Source organism: Helicoverpa armigera, chromosome 15 (genome assembly GCF_030705265.1).
Source record: "Helicoverpa armigera isolate CAAS_96S chromosome 15, ASM3070526v1, whole genome shotgun sequence".
Classification (NCBI taxonomy): domain Eukaryota; kingdom Metazoa; phylum Arthropoda; class Insecta; order Lepidoptera; family Noctuidae; genus Helicoverpa; species Helicoverpa armigera.
Genome location: NC_087134.1, coordinates 10,857,977 through 10,879,922, shown reverse-complemented (window position 1 = coordinate 10,879,922; position 21,946 = coordinate 10,857,977). Strand labels below are relative to the sequence as shown.

Here is a 21,946-nt window from a genome sequence, read left to right as displayed (position 1 = left end):
AAATCGAATCGAAATATGATCGTAATAGCAGTTTTACCCATATCGGGCATTCTGCTACTAATAAAAGACCAATCGTATTCGATTGACATTTGATTGGTTTGCGATTGGTCTGCTATTTTGGTGATTTTGGTCTATACGGTAGTTTGCTCTACAATCATATTGCAATAATTAATCACTTGCAGACAAAATAGGCACCTACGGTAGTTTGCTCTATTATCATATAGCAATCGTAAATCATTTGCAGACAAAATGATTCATTGTTGAAGGACAGAAAAGGATAAAAACGTTTATTTCAAAGAAAAAATAGCGGAATGCCACACGCTTCAATCGTAATTGAGTCGTGATTGGATCGCAGTCGAATGTGAATTGTATGTTGCTTAAGTAAAATCAGGAGAATGGGGCCCCTGATTCTCCCTGGAAACCCGGGAAACCCCCAGAAACCCGGGCAACCCAATACCCCTTGGTTCAACTGGTGTCAGACTTACCGGCTTCTCACTACCCGTAATGATTGCCAAGGATATTCAATGACAGCCGGGAACTACGGTTTAACGTGCAATCCGAAACACAGTCATTGGTATCTAAGATATACTTAGAAAGTACATACAAACTTAGAAAAGTTGCATTGGTATTTGCCTAACCTGGGACCGAACCTGCGCCCTCATACTTGAGAGGCTGGTCCTTTACCCACAAGGCCACCACGACTCCCGACGAAAACGAATTCCTTAACTATGCTGCCACTAAAAATTATTGAAATATATGAATTCTTGTATTGAGTCAAAATATGTGTGATGGATTCTAAAACTGTTGTACTATAGTTATACCTTCCCAAAAAATGAAGAAAGGTTACATAAATGGCTCAGCAGTCTATATGTGAAGCATAAATACAAAAAAAATCTGCCTTCACTTCGAATCTTCCTGCTTTTATACTGCTAATTCCCGCTAATTATTAAAAGTCGTTATTCTTATTTATAGCTGAATCCGGTTAGACTGGAAGCAGACCCCAACTTAGTTGGGTAAAAGGCTTGGAGAATGATGATATTAAAAGTCTATATTCGTTTCTTAAGGTAACAAACTGCGTAAGTTAAAACTTCGAAACCAATCTGTGTTTAATAATCTTAGCAAATTCGGATTTGTCTCACATAGCTTAATCTCATAGTCACCCAATTAGAAAGGGACGGACGGCCTCCGTACTATCTGCTTCACTCGGCTCGTTTTTTGGGTATGAGTGTGCAGTCCCGTTTACTACATTACCCCTACCAGTTGATCAACCCTACCAATTATTTAATCTATGAACTAACCTAAAACCATAGACATAATCCTAAGACCTAAGAAAGTGACAACCATTGACAACTGACACAGGTTGCAAGTGACAGCCACGCACCAAGGAAGGCTCAAGCGAATTCACGTTCACTCACACCAAAGAGTAAAGTAATATATAGGGAAAAGAGAGCCCTCTTGCGTGATAATCATGCAAACCTATTTGTCAATGCGCCATCTCTCTCTAAATTGGCCCCGAACTACCTACATAGCTATAGCTATAAAAATATATATGCATCATATTCATAACATTTTCTATTAAGGTAAATAGCACCATGTAACTATAACATTGGTTATCGTTATAGTTACATTATGCTACTTACCCTAATAGAAAATGTCATCGTTAATATAGTAAAAGGTCGAAGGAAAACAAATAATTATTATGTATTATTACTTTTTATACGCGTGTACGCAGAATGCAAAAACCGCCATATTGATATTTTGTTATGATCGATGATCGGTTTTGTTAAGTTACTTGGAATACTGACACCAGGTCTTTTTAGATTAAAATTGATATTTGTGCTTTTTCAAACCGTATTTAATTTATTCGCCTATTTTATCTTTTTTTAAGTGTCTAATATTTTCCTCATACTTTTCTCTAATTAATATTGCATAAATAATTTTATATTGACAAACAAAAACGATTATAGTGTAGTGCCATCTGTTGGTAATTTAAAGTATCTTTTAGATAGTAAATAGTTTCCGGGCCAAATAAAAGGTGGCGACTCTTCATTCACTTAGCTGTCAAAATGTACGGAGTGTCTCCCCCCTGACTCACACATTCGATTTCATTCGAAGGAATCGGGATTCACGGACATGGAGAGTTGTGTAATTGTGAATTATTGTTAGTTAAATACTTTTAAATTAGGAGAAACGTTATTGAAACCGTTTGTTGGTGTTTAAATGTGAGCGTTATTGGGTGTGTCACGTCAGGCCTGATCTTGCTACTAGAAGCATAGTTTAGTTTTGTTGAGATACCTGCCTCCTGTTGTGACATTTGAGAGCATGTCGAACTGGGTCGGGTATGCGATATCTGTAAACTGCGGCGAACCTCTGGGTTGCTATCAGGGCACTATTCTGGAGGCTGATGGGAGCACTATTACTTTAACAAAAGCCTTTAGAAATGGCTTTCCTTACCCGAAATCACAAGTGACTCTAAAGTAAGTTAAGACCTGCAGGGTAAGTGGGCTTCATACGGCACTACACAATACAGTACTTATGTTTTTACGATCTTCAGTGCGGCTGATATCAAAGATCTGAAGATAATCGAGAGCCGTCCAGAGCCAGCAGAGCAGACACACAGCACAGTGGCCGTTACCAAGGGCTTAAAGAAGGCGCAGAGAGCTACAGTATGTGAGAATCTGCAGGCAAACCCCACCAGTTCAGGTACACTATATTGTCTTTATTTTAGTTCTAACAATAGTAGTGCACCTCCAGGAAGATTTAGCAATTACTGTAAAGTCATGGTCCATTCAAATAAATTACAAACTTAGTTCAGCTATTATTTTGCTCAATTTTTTTAAAACCGTTCAAGAAACTGGCCAAGAGCATGTTGGGCCATAGTTATAGGATTAATAGTTTCCTGAGTTTAGGTCATAGCCTTAATCAACTCAGATAATATTCTGTACAATTGTTGAACAGGTTTAGATAAATATGAATTCTTGAACGTATCTATAGTTTAAAGGTTAGAGGGGGGACACATTCTTTTCAATTTTTGGATTTATTTCCGAAAATATTAAGATAATAAAAAATGTCTTTAGTAAACCCCTATTATATTTTTACAAAACTTTAGGGGCCCTATTTATATTCTACTAGCCATTTTCCCACGGTTTCACCCGCGTCCCGTGGTAACTACTGCCCGTACCGGGATAAAATATAGCCTATGTTACTCGTGGATGTAGCTTTCGAATGGAGAAAGAATTTTTAAAAACTGTCCAGTAGTTTTTGAGCCTATTCATTACAACCAAACAAACAAACAAAGTTTTCCTCTTTATAATATTAGTATAGACATAATATCACACGTTAGGGTTGGAATGAAAAAAAAGATGCCCCTGTTTATGTGTAGTGGGAGTACCCTAATAAAACAGTATTTTCCCACAACTGTTTTTGATAGATGTACATGTTGGCACCAAAGGACAATGGACTAATTTATATGGACGGGATATCTATTTTAGTAAGTATGATGTATGGTCCTATAAATGAAAAAGGAATGCATTTTTGTATATGAACTTTTCTGGCACCTAGTGTAACACAACCTAGTCACCAGGTACTACTTAGCTTACCAGGTGCTACTTATAAGGATTGTGTAAGTTTAAGGTGATTTCTGTAACATGGAAGAAATATTGCAGTTTAGGGATAAGCTCTTTTTCTTACTAGAGTCAACAAAGTCCAAAATAAAACAAACAAAAAATAAAAAAAACTTTAATAAAAAGAAAGAACACATAACTGAGAGGCTTAGCTCATTTTTCATTGCAATGCACTCAATTCCATTGCAATAATATGCAAGTATCTGTTTTCCCAAATGTCAACTGGATGAAGCCCATTTTTCATGGAAAATGCGGCCAGTTATTAGTTAAAAACCTTTTTGATACGAATTTCATAACTGGCCGCCGATAGCCCAGAAACGCCCTGAATCGCTTTTGCGCGCTGTATTTTAGTGCTAACGGACCTATAAGGGTTCCTAGTTTACGACGGAAGCCTAAAAAGGCCGATATCTGTCCTAAAAAACGTCAGATGTTTGGTACAGAAACATATAGGGTGTTTGATGTGTCAGGGAACCAGAGCAGCGCCGCCGGCGGCAGCGGCGCCGCCAGCAGCGCGGCCGCCCCCGCCCGCCCCGCGCGCCCGCGCAGCAAGCCCATCGACATCCAGCGCGCCGCCCGCAGCGCCAGCCTCGCCGGCAGCTACGGCAACGCCAGCTCCACGCCCAAGGGCCGCGGCCCCGCCAACGTGTACGACAAGGCGCGCCGCCGCAACGAGGCCTGCTTCGGCGACCTGGCCGACGCGGAGCTCGACGACGACTTCGACTTCGAGGGCAACCTGGCGCTGTTCAACAAGCGCGCGCTCTGGGAGGAGCTGCGCAACTCGCACAAGCCCGACGTGGTGCGCCAGGCCGACCACCTGGGCAAGTTCCGCCACGACGAGAACGTGCTGGGGCCCGCGCCCGCGCCGCGCCGCGCCATCCGCCTGCCCGAGCCCGCGCCCGCGCTGCTCGTCACCGACGAGGGGCTGGGCGTGCCCGCGGCGCCTGCGGCGGCGCTGTGGCGGGCGCTGGCGCGCGCGGGCTGCGCGACCAGGCCGACACGCTGCTGGCGCGCGCCGCCGCCGACGTGGCGCTGCGCCTGGCGGGCGGCGGCCGGCGCCTCGACCCGCGCAACGCGCACCAGGCGCCCACCGTGGTGGCGCTGGCGGGCCCGCACGCCGCCGGCGCCGCGGGCTGGCGGCCGCCTGCCTGCTGGCAGCCACGGCGCCCGCGCCGCCGCGCTGCTGGCCGCGCCCGCGCCGCCCGACTGCGCGGCGCTGCGGCGCGAGCTGGCGGCGCTGGCGCCGAGCGGCGTGGCGGCGGAGCCAGCGCGCTGCCGGGCGCGGACGTGGTGCTGCTGGCGCTGTCGGACCCGGCGCAGGAGCCGGCGGGCGAGCTGGGCGCGGCGCTGGAGTGGGCGGCGCGGGCGCGGGCGCGGTGCTGGCGCTGGAGCCGCCGAGCGCGGGCTGGGCGGGCGTGTCGTGCCGCGCGGCGGTGCTGGCGCTGCCGGCGGCGCTGGCGCCGGAGCTGGGCCTGCAGTACTTGGCGGACGTGTGCGTGCCGCAGGCCGTGTTCGCGGAGCTGGGTATTCAGTACCGGCCGCCGTTCGGCGCGTCGCCGGTGCTGGCGCTGCACCCGGCCACGGACTGACCGCCGCCGCTCGCCTGCACGAGTTCTCTTCGGTTACTCGATCATAACTCTCTCGCCGACTCTCCCGATGTATTGGTGATAGGTGAGATACTCACATTGACAGATGTAACACTCCTGTGATAATTTCTTCTTCGATGTTTATTTAATTGTGCAACGGAGTACCGATTTTGACATTGTACTATAAATATTTAAAATGAAAATGCCGAAGATATCTGTAATGAGTAGTAATGTAGATGAGAGCAATGCTCGACAACAGAACAACGTACTCGCTCCTGCACAAATGTAAACTCGTATTACGTAAACGACGAACCAGTAAACCAAATTGTTTTAATCGACATATTATGTGATGTGTTATATTTTTGATAGTAAAATTATAATGTAGAAGTATATGTCTATGTTATTAGTGTAATGTAAGTGTGACTCTACTGTGGGTCACCGACCTGAAGTGACGCATACTTCATCAAAATGATTGTGAGTCAACTTTAAGTGATACACTATTTACGATGAAATGAAGCACTTGCAACTTTAGATATTAAATAGAAGAGCATTCAGCCTTATAAGTCCGTATATCCATCCGATATAACTGAAAATTTCGAATCTGGGTTTCGGGTTAACAATCGTATTAACAATACCATTCCAACCCTTGAACTGGAGCGATTTTGACAAAAGACGCGCCTGGTGCTAGTGTCTGATCTTACTGTTCTGTCTCTCTTGCACCAGATCACATCGATCAGCGGCTGATTTACTGTTTTCGCCGCCCAAGGCCCCACGCGGAATAGCCGACTATCTCAGTTTTAAACGCTGGTTTTTTTATGACTACAGAACAGATATAGAATCAGTTAAAAAACTAAACAAATAAAAGGCAAAAGGTGGAGCCTTTTGTCCAAAAAGAGTAAAGAAACTTAAAAATCTAGAAAAACGCAAATTAAGTGAAAGTCGAAAAAGCTTATGGCCTACGGAAGGTATAATACGTAAAATTTGCGCACTGGATAAAATTCATTCCTGTATGTTTCAAAGAACCCGAACAACACATTAGTTCACTTGCAAGTGTTTTTCGTGCCCACAGAAGGCACCTGACCTACCTTATTTAAGGTATCCGCTTATCTTACCTTCCTTCGTGGTTTAGCCGCTATAACGAAAAAAAAACGAGGGCCGGCGGCAGTTTCTTACTACCTACCAAGTACTAGTGACACATTATTTAAGTTTTTGTTAATGTAATTCAATTTTATAAATTGCATTTAAATGAAATTAAATAAATTAGTAATTTATAGGTTGTTTGTTGTTGGTTTATCTCCTTGCAGTAGAACAGGCCAGCGCACCGGAGCGCACGCGACGTGCACTGTCCTGTGGGACACTTTATTGCTTCTTGTTCAACTTGTGCTACCTTGTCAGTTTGTCATTTTGTGATTGCCCGTGAGTGTCATGTTCCTGTTCGGTCCGTACATTTTGAAAAGATATTTAAAAAAATGACGTCCGACCCTTACATAAAAAATCCGTCATGTATGCAGCGGCCAATTCTCTGTTATACTAACTCGCGCTAGAACGGCTGAATCTGTCACAGGTGCCTGGCCTGAAGTCAACAGATAGAGTATATCGGGTGTATCGCACCTAATCACATTAAATTCCTTCATATATACTTTTAATAGTTATTTGTTATACAAGAGTGCAAAGTTGCTTTTTAACCGCGGGCTCGATTTTGATGACCGAGCAAGCGAAGGATACGTGTACGTTCGTCAACACTGTGAACGAACGAAACTTTTTTCCCGATCGTCAACAGTGTTGATGAAAGGGTGTTACCGAGCGGGAATAACCCCGTTATACATCATCGTCGCCTAGAAATGCCTTGTCCCACAGTACCGCCTATCTATACGCTAATGTACAATAGTTCTATTCCGTCTTTTAGGTTACCAAAAAATATAGGACAGGATATATCTAATTCACTCAGATATAAGGCAGAAGGGTTGGGAGTTGGGAGCGGGTTTTTGTGAAAGTGCTCAAAAGTTACGAAACACAACATTCTAGTGTTGTATCTTCGTTGGTGTTTAGTTTGTGAGAGAAAATAAAAATACGTGTCCACTCTTTTAGTGTTATTTAAAAGACGGAATAATTACTTTTTTTTCATTCACCATGCTTATTCTGTTGTATAGGTAGGATGCATAATTTTCTTTTATTACTTAATCGTAAAAAAGGAAACAAGGTAACTTTATGTCCATCGATTTATTTGGAAAAATTATTTCCTCAAAAAGCACATCACACTTATTTGGACAACAGAACATGATTATGTTATGGCTTAACACAACAACACTATAGCATCTAGGTAAACTTATATACAACATGGCGGCTGACTGTACAAACTGGCGCAAGTGCACCGCACTCGCCTCCAACATAACTATTATTTACAAAATAACAATAAATAATAATTAGCGATCGGAAGACTCGCGTCTCGGACAGAGGCGCGCGTCGTCACCGCTCGCTCTCGGCTCGAGCACAGCGAGCCACGCGCCTCCACTGCCGCGGTAACGCTTCATTACTATTCTGCTCTGATTACTTTTCACACCATTCGCATGTTCAGTTGTGTCAGCAACAGCACAACTGCACCCTCCTTATGTAACACTTCTTTTTGTAGAGTTAACGCGTAGCTACTTAAGTACTATAATTATTTTTGCCATAAAAAATTGAACATATTGATTTTTAGTTTGACATCGTACTATTACCGTTGCAGTGTACGGTAGACCGCACATCAGTGGTAACTGTCATGTACCTTAACTCAATAGTAATAAGTACGATTTTCCTATAAAACTGTTACCACTGACCTGAAGTTGACTGTACGTATTGATATAATATTTTCGCAATAAATAGTTGACACGTCCGATGTCAATGGTGTGTGACACAGGGTGCAGCGCTCGGTCCACAACTGAACACCTAAAGGTGGATCCAGACATTGCAAGGCATGCGCCATGGACGGCGCACAATGAATGCCTCGGCTTGAGGCGTGTCTGTCTATAGAAAAATGATAGCAACATTATGGTCGGGTCGAGGCATCGCCATACGTAGCATATGCCTCGTCACGAGTATACATGAAGTGTATCCAGGGTGCGAGGCACTCGCTGTGCGCGGTCTCGGCCCGTGACTCGCAATGCATGGACGGCTTAAGAATATGCGACGTGTGCCACCAAATTATACCTTAATATTTACTTTTATGTGAAAAATATAATTCATTTAAAAGATTATTTTTAATAAACATGTTTAAAAATATTTTGGATATAAAATATTGTGTACATTATGTGTGCAACAGTCTTTGGTTGTTGAGATGGCGGTAGCCGCTGAATTAAATCTCTCATCACATGTATGATATCCGCGAGGCGCGCCGCAGCCCGCGATGCGTCCGGCGACGCGTCGCGAGCTGCGGCGTCGCTCAGTATAACAGGAGACACTCGATATTAGTCGCTATCCTAAGGGATATAAATGATATAGATTAGGTAAACTGGTGTAAAAAAATATTCAAAAAATTCGTTATAAAAAATTAGTGAGTAGATACAAAATACGTAGAAGCTCCTGCGACATCAACAGTGGGCGAAGCCGGCGCCGTCGACAAGACGCGACTTCGCAACACGCACACACACGTACTCACCGCACACGACATATTAACCTTATCGATAAACATTCCCACGTGATAAACTTAGAATAGAAGAAGTAAGGAGTAGAGGCGGGCTCCAGCTGTGGGCTGGGTAATACTGGCGGCGCTAGAGCTCGGGCTCGGGGTCCTGGCGCGGCGGCGGCGGCGCCAGCAGGTCGGCGGCGCGCTTGGGCGCGGCGCGGCGGATGAGCGCGTGCGTGGCGTCGCGCAGGCGCAGCAGCTCGCGCTGGATGGTGTCGGTGATGGCGGCGCGCGTCTCCTCCTCGCTGGCGTTCGCGCGCCGCAGCCTGCCACACACACTATACTTGCGCTGCTGTGCCTAGCGCCCCGACCGTGTTGCACTCTAACCGGATGCATATCTGATCTCCTCGGTCCGGTTACCTCGGCAACACAGATAACCGTAACCCGTACCTAACGATTGTCAAAAATGTTCGAATGACAGCCGGGAGTCCGATGACAAGTTCTTCCGTGTTTCGGAAGGTACGATAAACTGGTGGGTCGTTACGGGTAGTCAGAAAGCCTGACAATCAGTCTTGAAAAGTTGAATCATTTATTTCATTTCGGTCTTTACAAGGACTTATTAACGTCAAAAATATAAATAAAATATTGCATAAATTAATTAATTATTGTTGCATTTCAAAAGTAGCCTCCCATGAATGGGCAAGAAACTCCACGGTTACGCTTTTTAAAAATAGTATACATAGTAGATATTACAGTTAACATAGATACAATTAACATGCGGAGATCATGTAAAATCGCAAACAATAAAATATGACGAAATTAAAATGGTACATTTACAAATCGATTTATATATTGGTAAAAAGTTACACACAATCAAAAGAAGTATATAATTTTAAGAGGTATTGGGTTGCCCGGGTAACTCGGTCGAGGAGGGCAAATAAGCAGTTTCTCTTTGTAAAACATTGATACTCAGCTGCATCCGGTTAGACTGGAAGCCCAACATAGTCGGAAAATGCTAGCGGCTAGGCAGGTAGCACATGACGTTTAGTAAAAAAACACAGAAAATTTCATTTTGCAATTCCCCTTCGTTTGTATTGACCTGCGAACAGTCGCCGCTTACAGAAGCTAAGCACAATGTTGCCGCTTCGTTCAATCCCATCATTCGGAGTAAGTCGCAAATGCTCGCGCGTACGCTCTCTCTGGGCGAACCATCGTGATACGTACGAGAGAACCGAGGCGAATCCTTTGTCCGGAAGAAGAAGACACAATCTTGATAGGACTTTTTAGTTAAAAACTCAGTTGAATTAAAATGTGACCTAAAATCAACGTTATTACAACAATAACAACTTTATGTTTAACAAATAAATTTTCTGAATCTGATTAACCAATTGAATCATTGTTTTGTTTAATTATTATAATTGAGTAAAAGTTATATCAAGATTGACCTTTAGTTAAGCGCCTATTCATATGGAGTATAGGTATACAAAGTGTGTTGTACCTAATCACATTAAATTAAACACGTTAATATACTGGTTAACATTGACATACACAGTGTTTAGTACCTAATCACAATAAATTAAACACGTTACTATACCTACTGGTAATATACGTCGATTAGCACGAAGAAGAAAATGAAATACGTAAAAATATTTTTTTTTTTTTTTAAACAAAGGAAAAAGTAAATAAAAATAAACGGGAATTAGAACACCATGTAAGAGTCAGTCATTACAAACAAAACTTTGTCAAAACATGCTAACCTTTTTTTTTTTTGGGAGGGGGAAATCCTGATGGACTTCCTCCGCCTGGGGAAAGGCGGAGGAGTATGCCGGACTCCTACCGGCTAAAACCCCCTTGTGTCCTCCTTGCACGTGTGCTCGGGGCCGCGGGAATCCAGATTCTTCCGCAGCAAAAAAAAAACCTAACCTAACTTTATCTCTGCTTTACACATGATGTTGTAAATTTTATGAAACGAAAAATGACTCCTGTGGCCAAATCACTGATTGAATTAGGTACGTTGATTTTTTAACAACTCGCCATAGAATATCATAAAGTGTATGTGATAGGATTTAATGTGATTAGGTTAACAGCCGACATAATAATAATGTAAAGTAGTATTGTACTAACTTGTCTAGCAGCTGGTGTATCTGGATGGGCTCGCCCACGTTGAGGAAGACGTGCTTGCGGAACTTGAGCAGGTAGGGCTCCTGGTTGGGCAGCACGGCGTCCAGCCCCTCGTGCCACACGGGCACGATGAGCGGCGGCGCGGGGCACTCGGCCACGAGCCGGCCCACGCCCCACTTGAAGCGGATGTGCTCCTTGTTGACGTTGACGCGGCCCTCGGGGAAGATGTGCACCCACTCGCCGCGCGCCAGCCGCTCCACGCAGAAGTCCATGGCGGGCTGGTGCACGCCGGCGCCGCGCACCACGGGCACGCACTTGCCGAGCGCGAAGAAGCACGAGTGCAGCGCGTTCGTGAAGCAGATGTCGTGCGCCGCCAGCGACCAGCGCATGCGCGAGCGGCTCGTCAGCGACCGCACGTCCAGCACGCCTGCGACAACACATCCTCCTTAGCTAAACCTCTAATCTGTCTAACAAATCTATATTTCTTGTGCTCGTCGTTATTTCTTAATCCATTTACTAAATAATTATTTATTTATTTTCATTTGTTGCTGAGACCCTGGACGATTTGAGTAAAATGCTTGATGACCTCAACGAATCTCCTATCAAGTAGATATAGTAGTAGTAGTATAGTAGTATGTTTATGTCATCGTGGATGGCACGGCACGCAGTAAGAGCGGCAGGCTGCGGCGACAATGGCCGGTGGTCGGCATCAGCTGTGGTTGACGTCAGCCGCCATTGTGCGCTGCGCACAATGCCGCCACTACCAGTGCCACGCGTGCCCGATGCTGCTTATTTGTTTAAAGCCTCCAAAACTTCTGAACCGATTTGAAAAATTATTTCACTGTTGTAAAGTTACTCGGGATACCAGGGTGCTATATTTTACGGTACTATATTTTTGGTACGCGAAATATGTAGGTATATGTTATGGACCATGTGATTAATTCGGGCATTATTTATTTATTATGTATGAATAATGTCTAGCTTTATCGGGACAAGTGATTAATAACTATCTTAACTTCATTATTTTTCACATTGTACGGGCATTATTATATTGCTACATGACAGTTGGGCAATTTGATAATAAAGCTATGTATATTTTATGCGGTGCGAGGGTGGCAGTTGTTCTAATAAATAAATCCTGTTACTTGCTACATATTTCATGATTATTGTTTTAAATTATATTATGTTCTAATTTAATGGGAAATTATAAGTTTAGCCACAACATTATTAATTGGAAAATTGTCATCTAATTTACTAACTCGGCCTCGTTTTTCTTGATCTCATTTTTCTTGGCTCGTTTTTTTTATGGTAGAATTTAATTTGGATTCAAAACATTGTATTAAAAATTGAACTTAGTGACGAAAACGAATCGCTGCAAAACCGACTCCACGTAGTCTTGTCTGTCCTACCCCTAGAGTGCAATTCAAAACCGTGTAGGCGCGGAGGGGCGAGGCGGCCTGCGAGCTGAGGCGCGGGTAGTTGAAGCGCTCGGCGCCACGGCTGAGGCTGGCCGGCTGTGCCGGCTGTGCCAGCAAGCCGAAGCTGCGGTGGTGAGCGTGAAAACCATCTGCGACGATAAGCTCGCATGGGGCCGCCGGAGCCCCGCAGCGCCGGAGCCGTGACAGAAGCCATGCTTGCTGCATGTTGCATGCTTACTTCCATGCTGGGTCAATTGATATGGGATGTGTTATATTTTTAACGTACTGAGTAAAAAAATTAGAAGCTAAATAAATATATTTTATGATGTCATTTAAGGCAGAAGTCCTTCATAATTAATCCAAATCCAAATATTTAGTTTATTTTAAGTTAAATGTCAATAACAATAAAAAAAATGAAATTAAATATGTTTGTATTACTTTGCCCAAAAGGTCACGGGCAATATGCATAGTGCCCGGTCAATTTGATTATTTGAATAATTATTATCAAACTGCACTCTCATATTGGGCATTTTTCATAATGACCAGGCATTATGTATACTGCCCAATTTATCACTTGGTCCATAACATATATTCCACGAGTGGAACCGCGGCAAAACAGCTAGTGGTCAAAATGAGTGCAGTCGTAACCGAACAACTCGTGAACGACACCGACTTGCCTCACTGCCTACAAGTATTCCGCTGATAAAAATGTATCGCACGGTACGCGCTTATCGCACAGATTATCGTTCCTACTTATAAAATGTAAGACGAACATGTAGTAATAACTATTTTGGCTAGTGGACACGTGATTATAATTTATCTATATTTACGTACTGCCCTTATTTGGTTTGCAAACTATGTCACCACGTTACATTTGTTTTCATGAACAGGCATAGGTACATAAGAAAAGTATTGTTGGTTTATTGGTTCCTAAGGTCTTCAGTAGCTAAACAGCCTATCAGTTGCAAACATTACTGACCATCATACCTACCTATACACCTTTATGTAGGTATGTTTTATTTAGTAGAATTTAGCACGATATGCTTTCATCAGAGCGTGATGCGGCAACCCGCACCCATTATAACGTAAAAGTAATTTATAGCTCGGGAAAATGTGGGAGCGGCCGCGCCAGGGTTACGTGAACCTTTGTTATGTAGCTAGCCATAGTGTAATAATAAACGGGAATGCGTATTCCCGTTTATTATTACATTATGGCTTTTTATTAGGATTATTTGTCAAAAATAGTGAGTGTTTAACAAGTATTGAGTGTAGGCGGCGCGCGCGGCATGGCTGTACATGGTGCGAGAGGGCACTGACCCCAGAGTCCGGGGTCGTCGAAGCACGAGTGGTGGTTGGAGACGGTGAGCAGCGGCTGCCCGCGCGGCCGCCGCACCGCCGCCGCCAGCGTCTCGCGGTTGTACACCGTCGTCTTGTTCAGGAACTCTGCAACACAACGCACTCAACTCACTGCACGTTCACTACGGCATTTACATCACTGTAAAACGTACATTCACTAACTAAAGTCTCGCTGGAATTTATATTAACTGTAACTAGAATCCGCCTGCAGTTTCTATTATAATCTTCGGCACGGATATTGAGTGCTGACCTTCACCTGCGCAGAAGTGATTTATTGGGTCCCTTTGGTGATATGAAGTGAGGCGGGGAGGCGGGGTAAAGCGGTGATTGGCCCGCAGCGCATCGCGCCATAGCCGTCACTAGGGATTGGATCTTTGCTGCAGTTGACGTACCTCACGCCAATTTAATTGACACCAATTTTTATAAAATATATTTTTATTTTTTATAAAAAATGTTTTTCATTTTAATAAGTGACTCCTCAAGTGAGTTAACAAGAAAAGTACCAAGGTACGTAGTAGTATTTTTTTGTCAAACTAGAAAATTTAACCTATATTTTAAATTAGAAACACTTTTGATTACCTAATTAAATCCCAATTTCTATTTCTCCATTAAATAAATCAATATAAAATCTTGCTTTACATCATTGAGCCAGTATGAAATTATGTAGGGATCTTAGGAAAAAATAAATAATAAAAGGGTGTATGTTTTTTCTTGCCATAAGTGTACGGTGCACATAGCAATCCCCACTCTTCTGCAGAGAGCTCAATATCCGTGCCGATGATTATACACTTCCTGTGCACAAGAGTGAAAGTATTCAGAAGCCAAAATAGAAGGCTTCTGAATGCTTTTTAATATTTGTATAGATTGAAGAACAATTGAAAGATTTTTGTAAAAAATGCATTCTTCACGTTGCAAGTTTATTTTAATTATTATTAAAATTTCTCAATGTAGAATGACATTGTGAAGCTGTAGATAAACAATATTCTATGTTTAACCTAATTCCAGCAAATGGGTCAAAAAGGCATCAGCTATGAGATAATATCCATACTAGTGCAACAGTCGCTAGACACTTGCTCTTGAGTCATTTATTTAGTTTCACTAGCAACAGTAGCTTGTTGAGGCGTTTAATGAATATTTAAAGTGAATAAATATTTGTCCCTGAGCATATATTTAGAGCTGGGCTATGAGCCATACAATATACAGTTTGATCTTGACTTATTTAACCTCAGTAATATAAAACTAACAAACATTTGTTGCATAACTAGTTCTATGTTAAGTTTGTTTATCTTGCTAAGTAAAGGATTCATCCACATTCTTGCCCAAAAAAAAAATTACTTCAAAACATACCTTACTAACTCTTTCTTCACTTTCTCTAAACACAAAATATTATGAATTGAAAGAGTTTATTTCCAAGTTTCTTAATAGTATACTTAAGAGACAACCAGTTTTATTTTTGATCAAATGTAAAATTATGATGTAATGAAATCACAATACATCCAGAGTAGCAGTCATGGGGCCCGAGCCACTGGTGCACTGGCAAACAGTTGTCACCCGAGATGACCAGCACTCTCCCGTGCTGGTACACTCTCTCCAACTAGCAGTCTTATGGGGCAACACAACCTACAACTATTCATTTATAATCATAGGTGTATACATATTATTCACTGATTCAACACATGACATAATATACAAATACTGGCAGACAGTTCAACATTTGGATAATGTTTTAGTAGTTGGACATTGAGCTTTATGACTTATACTTGAACTGAGGTTAAGCACTATCGATTATAGGGCCCATCACAATCACTTAATACATAAATGAAATGTTGGTACGGAGGAGCGTCCACGTCCTAAGCAACAAGTTACAAATGTACGCTGATGTAAGGGTTCGGTCCCCACTACACTAACACATTACGTATTCAAAATCACGCGTTTGAGCAATACTGTTTAACACAAGATGCACTGCTTATTGCAAAGAAAGCGTGTCAGAAAGATAACTGTGCTTACCAATGATAATTTTACTAAATAATCCGACGACGGCGACTGTGATAGAACTCGCGCAGTACCACAGTCTCCCGGGGTTCCGGAGCCGCGGGATGATCCAGCCGATGTCGTAGCCCATGGCCGCGGCGGGAGCGTACCAGCACGACAACACGCTACAACAACATTATTACTGTGATGTTCTTTACTTAAAACACTTAAACTCTCTCGGAGCCAGCACTCGTGCAGCCTATTGTGCGAAATGTATGACAATGCCAATACCAGGGGCTGGTCACTGCCGTACTTGACTAGATTTCGGTAAAAAATTTAGAAAAGCGCCATCTGCAATCCTCTTCCTAAAGTATTTAATATCTTCAAGTGATAATAGATGGCTCTTTAATCAAAAATTAACTTCCATAAAATATCACTAAAATTATTGAAATCTAAAAATTATTTTATATATTAGTATTACGTAGGAAATCTATCAATTATTTTTATTAAATCTGTACACTATTTTATATACATAAATTATTTTTCTATAATTATTTTTTTGGTTGGCAATAAACCGTGCCAACTGCCAATGCTGAAGTTAGAATTTGAATTTTAATGGCGAGTACAGTACATACAATTTGTGTGTTAAGTTTTCGTCCATTTAAGTGTTTTCTGCTGTTGACTTGCGTTGATTTGAGTTTTACTCATCCGCTGTGTTTTCGGTGAATTAGTGAGTGAGTTGAGCTGTGCTCCTCTGTTTCATTGTTTCACATAACTTGCGAAAAGACGCCATTAGTGTTTAGTATTATTTGCGATAAAGACGCCTTTTTTGTGATATTTGTGAAATAGACACTGTTATTGTGTTATTAGCGATTAGAGACGCTTGTTTGAGTGCATATAATCATGCCGAGGCGGTGCGAATTGGGATGTTCACACAACCCGGGTAAGTGCTTTCTTTATCAAGTTCATAGTACCTAGGGCCCGATTCTGTTAATAGTATCATTAAGTTATTAATATCAAAATTGAATAGAAATTAAATCGCAATATCAGTTTTAACCATTTCGGGCATTCTGCTACTAATATTTATAAGACCAATCGTATTCCAACGACATTCGATTGGTTGCTATTGGTCTGCCGTTTTGGTTTATAGGTACATATTACCATATTATTCTTAGTCTATATTGCCATATTGCCTCAAAGTCGTGGTGGCCTAGTGGGTAAAGAGCCAACCTCACAAGTATGAGGGCGTGGGTTCGATTCCAGGTCAGGCAAGTACCCATGCAACTTTTCTAAGTTTGTATGTACTTTCTAAGTATATCTTAGAAACCAATGACTGTGTTTCGGATGGCACGTTAAACTGTAGGTCCCGGCTATCATTTAACATCCTTGGCAGTCGTTACGGGTAGTCAGAAGCCAGTAAGTCTGACACCAGTCTAACCAAGGGGTATCGGGTTGCCCGGTAGCTGGGTTGAGGAGGTCAGATAGGCAGTCGCTCCTTGTACAGCACTGGTACTCAGCTGAATCCGGAATTATTCCCAATAGTCCCCTCTTACAGCCGGTGTCAGTTATCACCGGGGTGACAATTTGTGCCGACTGTTCCTTTGAAAACTGACTAGAGGACAAATGGAAGTCTATTTCTCAGTTGTCACGGTGACATTGCTACGGTTCCTTCTTCCTTCCTAAGAAAAAAATGTAATTACCATAGATTTCAGGTTTTTTATTTATTATGTTACATAGAATCACATAAAAAATATATATATTATTATTTTAACTAACACAATGTCAACAGGCTTACAAAATCGATTTTTTATAGTAGTTAATACTACTATAAAAACAAAACAACATTATGTTTCCTATAATAGGCACAATCACAGATAACTTTAATTAATACTAATCACAGATAATCACTAATGGTTAAGTTAAAAGTGCTTATTAGTCGCATGCTTATTTGTAACACAGTTTGTAATCTTGTTAAATTAAATAAAATTAAGAAAACGATTGGTGTTAATAGAAATTAATAATATGTGATGTACCTATTAAAGGAAACACAATGTTGTTTGTTATAAGAAATAAAACCTGAAATCTATGATAATTACATTTTTTTCTTTGGAAGATTCTATGTAGCATAATAAATAAAAACCTGAAATCTATGGTAATTACATTTTTTTCTTTGGAAGGAAGAAGGAACCGTAGCAAATGTCACCCCCGGTGACAACTGAGAAATAGACTTCCCATTTGTCCCTCTAGTCAGTTTTCAAAGGAACAGTCGGCACAAATTGTCACCCCGGTGATAACTGGGACAATTCCGGCTATCACCCGAGGACAGCTAGAGGGACTATTACTACATAGTATAAAACAAAGTCGCTTTTTCTGTCATGTGTCATGTTGTATGTCCCTATGAACGCTCAAATCTTTAAAACTACGCAACGGATTTTGATGCGGTTTTTAATAGATAGAGTAACTCATGAGAAGGTTTTATGTATAATAACATCTATTAAATAATGGAGAAATACTGTTACCCGTGCGAAGCCGGGGGGTCGCTAGTTGGGAATAATTCGAACGGTTAGACTGGAAGCCGACCCCAACATAGTTGGGAAAAGGCTCGGAGGATGATGATATTGCCATATTGCAATCGTAAATCGTTTGCAGACAATATGATTCATTATTGAATCACAGAAAAGGATAAACACGTTTATTTAAAAGAAAAAATAGTGGAATGCCACATACGCTTCAATCGTAATTGAGTCGTGATTGGATCTCAGTCGGATGTGAATCGCATGTCGCTAAAGTAAAATTAGCAGGGCAGGATTCTGCGCAATTTTTCTTTGAAATAAACGTTTTATCCTTTCTGTCATTCAATAATGAATCATTTTGTCTGCAAATGATTTACGATTGCAATATGGCAATATAGACTAAGAATATTATGGTAATATAGACCAAAATGGCAGACCAATCGCAAACCAATCGAATGTCGTTGGAATACGATTGGTCTTATATTAGTAACAGAATGCCCGATATGGTTAAAAAAGCTGTTGCGATGCAATTTCTATTCAATTTTGACATTATTAACTTAACAGAATCGGGCCCCAGAATCGTGCTCCTGAAAGCTCCTAGTCATCCGGATAAACTTGTCATCACGGGAGATACCAACTCAGTCAATTATAAGGTTGGGCGTTTAGAGAAACACAGTTCCTTACGAGTAACCATTTATTACTGAATCCCATATGAAATGATACATGATTTAATAAGATAGACATACATAGATAGACACGCGCACACATACATAGGTAATAGGTATTCATTCATACATACACTATACAATATCAGCATACAAACTTCATATTTTTGTAATTTATTTTTCAGGTGTGACACAACATCAATTTCCACACCCAGAAAAGAATCCTGAGTTATTCAAAGCCTGGGTTAATATAGTTGGTGGAAAACTGGAGACTGCAGATGATATCAAATTTTACAGAAAGCGAGTCATCTGTGACATACATTTTGCAGACAAGTTTAAGAATCGCAACAACCGTTTAAATAACATAGCTGTTCCTACTCTCCATCTTCAGGGTAAGATTTAGATCTTTATTCTTGAACTAGATCGCAATGCCACCTACTGAGTTAAAATTGCCATTAAGAAAACAAAATTCTTAATTATTCACAATTAAACTGAACTGAAATCTTTTAGGCCACCTGTTTGCAGTATATTAATATTTAATTGGATATAAAATGCAGTTCATTCACCCCTTAACCAACTCGGTGAAGGTTGTTGTTTAGTGGGATCTTAGACTTGTTTTACTATTTCCAGGTGCTCCATCACAAGATGCTCATATGCCTCCTGCAACTCCACATATACCAACTGAACTTCCTATGCCTGAACATAATATATGGAATCTGCCTTCTACATCAAAGCAAATAGTCACTGGTACGTAAATGCTTGGCTACCTACATTCTCAAATTATGTTTAACTAGCTGCCATAATTAAATACTGCATTTTTTATAATAATAATCCCCATGGGGCCACCTTGACGTGATGGGGAAGGCATGAACGCTTAAAGAAGTCAGTAAGAACTAGACGACCCTGTGCCAATTGGTAAACATGAGGTACCATCAGAAAATATAGTCATAACACCTCGGCTAACCCTTTCCAACTAACGGTCCCAACTTCCCAACTAACCTTCCCTTTCCTTTACCTTCTCTTCAGTGTCTGATAAAATATATATCTTATTACTTTAAAATATGTACTCTGCAGTCACCTCTCTCTTTCACCTCTTAACTTTTCTTTTCTTAAGTTTTAAAACATTGCTCCTAATATAATTTAATGCGACTACGAAATAGAGTAATAATACCCCAGGCGGGTACCGGAGCTAATCGCGATGGAGAATCCCGCCCCTTGTATTCTGGGTGGGGGCGACGCTTTTAAATTTCATTTTTTCATAGATACCTTTAAGGCCACCTGTTTGCAGTATAGTAATATTTAATTGGATATAAAATACTGTTCATTCACCCCTTAACCAACTCGGTGAAGGTTGTTGTTTAGTGGGATCTTAGACTTGTTTTACTATTTCCAGGTGCTCCATCACAAGATGCTCATATGCCTCCTGCAACTCCACATATACCAACTGAACTTCCTATGCCTGAACATAATATATGGGATCTGCCTTCTACATCAAAGCAAATAATCACTGGTATGTAAACGCTTGGCTACCTACATTCTCAAATTATGTTTAACTAGCTACCATAATTAATTACTGCATTAAGTAATATGTAACTGTTGTGTAGTCATTACAAACACACTTCAACTTGATTTATTGTAATGACAATTTAGGTTAATAATCCTCATGTAACTCACACTAGTAATTTTGATGTTTACAATGACAATGGTGAATTATTATTATTTTATTTTCAGCTGCACCTCCCAATGCGTGTGTTATAGCAGCAGAACATAATTATTGCAGTAAACATGGTATACAACAAAGACGGAAACTTAAAGGAGACAAAAGTAAGTGCCAATGTAGTTTATACCATAAGATATCCAAAAAAAATGTTTATACATAGGCTACTTTTTATCTGGGTGTGGAAAGTAGTAAAGTAAAAGTTTTTTTTTTTTTGCAGAAAAACTGAAATCAACTTCATCGCTGGAGAATGAATTAAAGATTTCAAGATTCCAAATGAAGAATTTAAAAACCGAAATTATTCGGTTACGTAAACGGAGTAGTAGTTTGAAAGAAAGATTAGCCAGCGTTGATAAAATTAGCAATACAAATTGTTTAAAAAAAATAACGAGAAATATGACAACTGCAGCAAAAATATTCACAAACATGCAGTACACCCAAACTCACAAGAGAGCTCGTGGGCGGAGGTTTACTTTAAAGGAAAAAGTTTTGTCTCTCTCCATGTACAAAAGAGTCCCAAGAGTTATACTCTTTTATATAAATACTTTACATTGCCCTCTATAAAATCATTAAAAGGCTTCTTGCGAAAATTGAAATAGAGTCGGGGCTAAATAAGTTTTATTCATAAAATGAGAAAGACTGTGAAGGAATTAAGTCCAGAAGATCGCCTCTGCTGTCTTATTTTTGACGAGATGTCAATATCGCCGCAGATCCATTACGACGGATCTAAGGATAAATTAAAGGGATTCGCTTGGCGTAGTAAAATTGCTGACCATGTTTTAGTTTACATGGTCAAAGGATTAAAGAAAAATTTAAACAGCCTGTTGCATACTTTTACAAATTCTGTTAACAAAGCAGAATTAAAAGCCTTGACTATAAAAGTCATTAAATATGTTCAGGGTACAGGGCTTAATATTTTGTGCACAGTGTGCGACCAAAGCACAGTAAATGTCAGTGTAGTGAATGAAATTATTGAAGATAGTAGAATAAAATTCATAAAAGAAAATAAGGAATGGAGACATGATGTAATGGAAGTAGGAAATCTAAAATTATCCCATTATTTGATGTCCCTCATTTATTGAAAGGGTAAGAAACAATTTACTTACGAAGGACTTAAAATATTTCGACTTCGAAGAAAAGGTTGAAAAGACGATAAAATGGGAATATTACCAGAAAATTTATGAAGCGGACAAATTACATGGTGAATTAAAAATATGTCAGAAACTAACTGATGAACATATTTATGTGGAGAAAATAAAAAATGAAGGTCAAACACGCAACCCAAATTTTAGCCGCAGTGTTGCTACAGCTGCAGAACATTTATCTGCTAGGGGCGATTTATCTAATGAGTGCCGCCAAGTAATTACATTTACCAAAA

General features: G+C 40.9%; 3 protein-coding genes across 4 annotated transcripts; 2 read left to right on the top strand and 1 right to left on the bottom strand.

The window, feature by feature from the left end:
* Window positions 1-1,585: 1,585 nt before the first annotated feature.
* Window positions 1,586-6,479, top strand: LOC110377931 (enhancer of mRNA-decapping protein 3). The gene is given in 5 exon segments (XM_049845371.2): window positions 1,586-2,477; window positions 2,555-2,703; window positions 4,091-4,603; window positions 4,606-4,992; window positions 4,995-6,479. Coding segments are annotated over 5 exon segments (1,419 nt in total). The 5' UTR covers window positions 1,586-2,322; the 3' UTR covers window positions 5,210-6,479.
* Window positions 6,480-7,411: 932 nt separating this feature from the next.
* LOC110377908 (tafazzin) lies at window positions 7,412-15,977 on the bottom strand. The gene is made up of 4 exons (XM_021336955.3): window positions 15,710-15,977; window positions 13,664-13,789; window positions 10,932-11,355; window positions 7,412-9,133 (listed from the first exon to the last, which is right to left on the bottom strand). The coding sequence occupies exons 1-4, from the start codon at window positions 15,822-15,824 to the stop codon at window positions 8,953-8,955; spliced, it is 846 nt and encodes a 281-aa protein (XP_021192630.1). The 5' UTR covers window positions 15,825-15,977; the 3' UTR covers window positions 7,412-8,952.
* A 99-nt stretch (window positions 15,978-16,076) lies between these two features.
* LOC135117887 (uncharacterized) lies at window positions 16,077-21,092 on the top strand. Of its 2 annotated transcripts, XM_064038301.1 has the most exons (5): window positions 16,077-16,616; window positions 19,037-19,243; window positions 19,482-19,598; window positions 20,245-20,361; window positions 20,583-21,092. In XM_064038301.1, the coding sequence occupies exons 1-5, from the start codon at window positions 16,577-16,579 to the stop codon at window positions 20,729-20,731; spliced, it is 630 nt and encodes a 209-aa protein (XP_063894371.1). In that variant the 5' UTR covers window positions 16,077-16,576; the 3' UTR covers window positions 20,732-21,092. The 2 variants fall into 2 exon arrangements, with proteins under 2 accessions (XP_063894371.1, XP_063894372.1); XM_064038302.1 differs by having other exon boundaries at window positions 20,245-20,675.
* The last annotated feature ends 854 nt before the right edge of the window (window positions 21,093-21,946 follow it).